At 48.4% G+C, this 6,000-nt stretch overlaps 1 protein-coding gene across 2 annotated transcripts in view; it reads left to right on the top strand.

The window, feature by feature from the left end:
* The first annotated feature begins 2,491 nt into the window (after positions 1-2,491).
* OPCML (opioid binding protein/cell adhesion molecule like) overlaps positions 2,492-6,000 on the top strand; it is a 515,096-nt gene continuing 511,587 nt past the window's right edge. Inside the window, exon 1 of one of the 2 annotated variants that reach the window (XM_090291428.1) lies at positions 2,492-2,689. In XM_090291428.1, the coding sequence (XP_090147554.1) occupies positions 2,523-2,689 (167 nt within the window). In that variant the 5' untranslated portion in view covers positions 2,492-2,522. The remainder of the gene's footprint in view (positions 2,690-6,000) is intronic. The other variant, XM_090291429.1, reaches the window with a different exon arrangement.

Genomic DNA, 6,000 nt, shown 5'->3' with positions numbered 1-6,000 from the left:
CAGTGTTCAAGATGCAAACTCTGTAATTGAAGAAAATCATCAGCACAGTCTCACATTCTCAGCTTTACGCAGGTTAAAGCACTGGAAAAGCCTTTCCAGTCTGCTGATAATTGACAAACGCATCTCAGAATTTAGAGGATTAGTTGCAATGTGTGTACAGGAAACCCACGGCCACTTAAATAATAGGGAGAGATGTGTGTCATTAAAACCCCAAATAAGTGGTTTGGCTGCTCTGTGAGGCTCAGCCTCTCCTCTCAGCATCATTTCTCCTCTCAGCCCTGGAGCCCAGAAGTCCAGGAAAGAGTGCCCTACACCACTCCTGCTGCATCAGTATCTGCTTTCTGGGAAGGAGCTGATTGCGTCTTCACTATAATTAAACATATGAAACGTAGATGGCAGGACTAGTGACAAGTGTTCTTTCTTCCTGAGGTATGATGCTCTAACGAAACACTTTAGACCGAAAACCGTATGCAGGCTACCATTTTGCAAGGGAGAATGGATGATATTTACCTGTGCTTGGCCCCTCATAACTGAGGGCAGGTAGCACACCATTGTGTCATTCAGCAAGTGAAGTCATAAAGGATAAAAGATCAAAACTTATTTCTGAATTAAATTTCAGTGGAACAATTTAAATTTAACAAAAGTATTTGAGAAAAAATACAGTAAAGTAAATGCACATCGCAGCCATTCAATTACGATACGACCACTAAGAGATGCAGTCAGGGGTGGCTTCTGCCAGAGGGAGCAAAAAGAAACCTTTTGAGAGGCCTAAAGGAAGCCTGGGCTCTCCAGTTAAAGCCGTAAAGAAATTAACCTGAGCCCCAAACAAACTGATAGGCTGGTCTATAGAAATGTCCTATCACCAAGTCCCCTCCCAATGCTACTATGGTGCCACATCATGCTGTGATCATCATGCCATAGGAAATCAGTTCTAAGAACACTTCTTAGGATCTTTGTGTTTTCTCTAGCTCTTGATTAAAAAAAAAATTTTTTTTATGAGATACTGGAGTAACAAACATGGAATAAGATAAGGGCTATTTTGCGTGTTGTGCAGTAGTAAGAAATTCAGAGTTGCCAGTTTGAGAGAGAGCAGCAAGTTAAGGGCCTTGAGCATTTCCGAAGCGCGTCATCAGGGCAGAAGGTGTTCCATCTCTTTCCAAAAGCCCGTGAGAGCTCTGCTGTGGGGCTGTGCTCGGCCAGGTAGAGAAGGGGCGGCCCGAGGGCTGGGCTTGCACACCGGTTCAGCCTACCGTCCTGGGAAACGTGGTCAGCTCTTCAGCTCGGAGTTTGGCAACTTCCTCTTGGGCATCCGGGGAGGGAAGGTGCGAGCACCGGTTCTTAATGTGCTGCTTTCCCCAGAAGTCCCTCTCCCCCTCTCTCCACTCACTCCCCAGCACCCCCTGCCCCTCTCCCCACCCGCTGGCCAGCAGGGGAGACACCGGGAGGGGGCAGCCTTTTATCGCTGGCTCTGGGGTCCGGAAGAGCTGAGTCAGGTGAGGTGGCCTGTTTGGCTCCCAGCCCGGGTGGGCGCGGCGCCGCGGGGGTTAAGGTGGCCTCCCGCCAGCGCCCCCGCCCCTGCCAGCAGCCAGCGCTGCGCGGCACTGGAGAAAGTGGCGGTCAGTGATGGAGCTGCTGCCATGACAACCCTGGCGATCGGAGCCTGTGTGCGTTGGGGATGCTCCCGGGAGGAAGGCAACGCGGAGGCCCGGGGCTGCCGCTGAGCGTGGCGTCGCGCGTCCCTGCGCGTCCCCGCGTCCCGCGCCGCGTCCCCGGAGGAGGAGGAGGCGGGGACGCCGTCGGCCCCGCTTCTCTGCGCCCAGAGTCTGCGCCGGGTGGCGCTGGGCGGGCTGGCAGCGCGGGCCCGGTGCCCGCCAGTCGCCGCCCGGGCTGCGGTGGCGAACATCCACAGCGCCGGAGGATCCTAGCCCTGCGCCGGCCTCCTGCACCCACGGTGGAACTTTTTACCGCCTTTGGGCTCCAGATTCGAGACTTTGGCTGTATATAAATATATCTATACACATGTGTGATCTAATAAAACTGGTTCTCCTCTCTCTGAGGCAGCAGCTTTTGATGCCATCTCCTTTATGCCAGAGACACTTGCCTGGCTTCTTTGGGTTATAAACTTTTGGTGTCAGACCTCTGCAGAACGTGCCCAACTGAATTCTAAAGTAGCATCTCGAAGAGAGAGGCAGAGAAAGAGCAATCTGTGACCTTCATCCTGCACCTTCCTTCTTTCTCCCTTCCCGCTGCCTCCCTCCTCCCCAGGGAGCGTCAAGAAAGCTCTTTTTTGGATGCAGGAGGGGCATCTGGTTCTGCCAGGCTGGAAAGCTGAGGCAAGATTTGAGGAAGACTCATTAGGCTTCGGAGATCCTGGACTCGTTTCTACTCCTTCTCCTCTCTGCTTCTGGCTTGCTCCATCCCTTCCTCTCCCCAAACCACTTCCTGAGACCCACCCGCGGTGTCCGGGGCGGGGACAAGGACCGTGCTACTGCCAGCGTTCTGGGAAGTTGTGGCTGTCGAGGATGGGGGTCTGTGGGTACCTGTTCCTGCCCTGGAAGTGCCTCGTGGTCGTGTCTCTCAGGCTGCTGTTCCTTGTACCCACAGGAGTGCCCGTGCGCAGCGGAGATGCCACCTTCCCCAAAGCGATGGACAACGTGACGGTCCGGCAGGGGGAGAGCGCCACCCTCAGGTAGGGAGCTGTACTTCAGCGGGGGACTGAGCCCCTGGAATGTGATTCTGTGGGTAAGAGGAAGTGAGAGAAGGGACAGAAGGCTGAGGGTGGGGGGTGGGCAGCGGGACGGCCTTTGCAGGCTCCAGAGGTTCGCTTTTGCGTACCGTGGCTGCTGATACCCATTCTCCTGGACGGGTTTGTCAGTTGCTCCAGCTTCTGGGGTCGAGGTTCTTACAAGTGAATACTGAGGTCCGTGCTTGGGACTCCGTTGTAGCTGAGGCCCTGACATGGCTGGGTGCACTTTTGCTGTGGCACCAAGGAGAGAGCTCGAGAACCCCGGAACTGAGACACTGGGGGTTAGTCTAAGATGGCTGGGTGCCTTGGTGGCTATCTCACATGCCGGAAGGTATGTGATGAGGCAGGGGAGTGCTCCGGATGGGCTTACTTGACCCTCTCAGAGAGATGCCTAGAATTCCAGGCTCTGGGATTGCCAGTGCTGGGCCATGGCCCTTTATGAGTCTGCTCAAGACACAGCCATCCATGTCAACCCTGCCTGGTGCTCCTGGGGCCCCGACTGTAAATTATGAGAGCAGTTTTCTCTTTGCAGGTTCAGGCCAAAGGGAGGGAATATGTAGCTTTTATGCAAGGACATCAGTCCTGTGCAAAAAGCACAATAGGAGCACTTTTTGTTTTACCTTAATGAGTTACAGAGAATCACTTACATGCACTAGGCAGAGGGGTGGAGAATCTCAGAATATGAACCTTTGGGGACTGGACCTGCTGCAGCAGAGACTTTAATAAAAATGCAGCCACAACTTTCCACCAGCTCAGCAGATCTCATCTTTTATCCGTTTAATGAGGCAGTTCTGGTCCTAGGAGACAGATTCAGAGTCGTCCCAGCTTAACTCTGGCTCACAATGTACACAGGGTGAATGTGTTTGCCCCGTCTATGACTTTGATGGTTATAGTGAAAATAAAGCATTCTGTCCCAGATTCTGCAGCCAAAAAGACTGGCTTCTCCAAGGAATGGAGAAAGCTGGGGTATCCTTTCTGTTCTTCCCCATAGCTCCCCTGTTAAACTCTCTCTACATCTAGACAAGCCTCTCCCTGGGGAAAGAAAGGAAGAAAGGCTTCTTGGGATGCCAGCTATTTTTCTCCTAAGCCCACGGGTTAAGGTTGGATTTTTGTCACTTGGGGTGGTTCTCAGCTAAATATTCTTCTGAGCTAGAGATCAGGTTCCAGAACCTTGGCTGCTGGTGCTCAGGGGCTCCAGATAGAGAAAGGGAAAAAAAGGATAGAGCCAGGCCTCCTTCCCTGATAGGCAGAAGGGAAACACTCCTGGTCACGTGTGATCCTTCAGCCTGTCTCAGAGTAGAGTGTCATGTGCCTCAAAGAAATCATTGCCTCAAAGAAGTTTTGGAGTCCTCTTCCATGACATTACTTGCTTGGTGCACATTTGCAGCAGAGGAGTTGGCTCAAAGATGGAAGTAGCACTGAGGCTAGGAGTAGCACTGAGGCTAGGAGTAGCACTGAGGCTAGGAGTAGCAGCAGTGCACAAGGAAATGCTGGCAAATGTTACTAGGTGTAAAGGGGTGTGGACGCTGTCACACATCTTTCTTTATCTTTTAATCTACTGTTGGGGGCAAAGAGACCCAGCGTTGTCTCTTTGACAGTGCTGAACATTCCAAAACTCTCTGTCCTCTTTCTGCCCCTAAAAGTTAAAGCAAAAAGAAAAACGTGAGCTTTCTGCTTTCCAGGGTGTAATAAGGCTTCTCCACCAGCAGAGGGCTAACTTCAATCTACTTTATTTATATTTATTTATTTATTTATTTTTAATGAGCTGTTGGCTTGTTTTCATGATCTTCAAGCTAATGTTTAGCAGCTGGGCTTAGTAATGGGAATGGGAGTGAAAAAAAGGAAAAGCTGAATAGTTGCTTTTTGTGCTTTGTTTAGAGAGAAAAAAAAACTTACATGCTTAAGTATAACTTATCTGTTACCTGATTGCATGCTTTATTTTTTTTTAACAAGTAAGCACATGTCTTACGTTGATTTTGCTTCTCCTGTCTGTATAATTTGCCCTGAAATAGAGAAATTCCGCACATTATCCACATTTTAATCTCTTTATATCCCCCTTTTTACTTCTTGGGTTCTTTTAGTACCTTCTTCATTTTTATCATATACCTCCATTTTAAGTGCTTTTGCTAATCGTCAAAATAATAAAGAATAAGAATTTATTTTCTTCTTTTTTGCCTTCGTCACTTAATTTTTATTATTCCCTGTTATTTTACATTTCGATTTCACTACCACACAATGTTTCTTAAAACAACAGACCAGTAATTACCTCCTGCAGATTTCTGGGGGTCTTCATCTCTCTCCTTTTGTTTTCAGTGCTCCTTTCGTTTATTGGTGAACAGATGTGTTCCCATCTCAAAGAAAAACTTTGAGAAAAAGTAAGGAGAATCCATGCTTCCAGTCTCTGGAAGTCCATAGCTTCAACCTCAAGTAAACATGCCACATTAAAAAAAAAACTGTAATTCTTAAGTATGGTCACTGTTTGGCTCCTTTACAAATGTCCCCCTGGGAATTCAGTGTTTGGGAGCTTAGTGTTCCAAATGCATCAAGTGCTCAGAATGTGTTACAAGAAATTGAATGATCCTCATGCCCATCAGCCACAAAAAGTCTCAAATGTGACTGCTATGGGTCAAAGTATTCTAAGCCTGTGTCTAAATCTTGAAGGAAGTCACATTGGAGGCCAAAGACTGAGTAGGACAAGCAAAGGAATGGGGAGAGCTGGGTCCTTCTTCGACTTCCCTAGTAAGAAACTGCTTGGCTTACAGAAGGATCATTTTCTTCCCTGGGAACATCAGTTTTCATGTGATGAGTCTTTGGTTGCATTGAAGGATGTGAGGAAGTGATGTGGCAAAGATGACTGAAGTTTTGAACGTGGATGAAACTCATTTTATATAAGTGAGGCAATATTATCTTTCCCATCATTACTTCAAAGGGCTACTTGAAAAGTAAAAGTAATTATTTGAATATTGAGTTATTTTGCCTTCTTGGAAGAGAGAGGATATGGAAATGATGGTAGTATTCATTGTGCCTGAATTATAGCTTCTATGAATCTGATTTGAATTCATTATTACAAATGGGCCCTTTTGGCCAGAGTGATTTCATTTCAATTATCTGCTGTTGGGTTAAAAATGTTCCGTGCCTTTCCAGTAGATTAGATATGACAAGTCTGTGGAATCCTGTGTCTGAATCAGTGCCCACATCAGGAAGGGAGCCCAGGTTGCTTAGTGTGGTCAGCTGGTGTCTACAAAGCCATTGCA

Source organism: Furipterus horrens, unplaced genomic scaffold (genome assembly GCF_987537825.1).
Source record: "Furipterus horrens unplaced genomic scaffold, mFurHor1.1.pri manual_scaffold_11, whole genome shotgun sequence".
Taxonomy (NCBI): Eukaryota; Metazoa; Chordata; class Mammalia; order Chiroptera; family Furipteridae; genus Furipterus; species Furipterus horrens.
The sequence above is the reverse complement of the archived record's forward strand: the minus strand, read 5'-3'. Positions and strand labels throughout refer to the sequence as shown.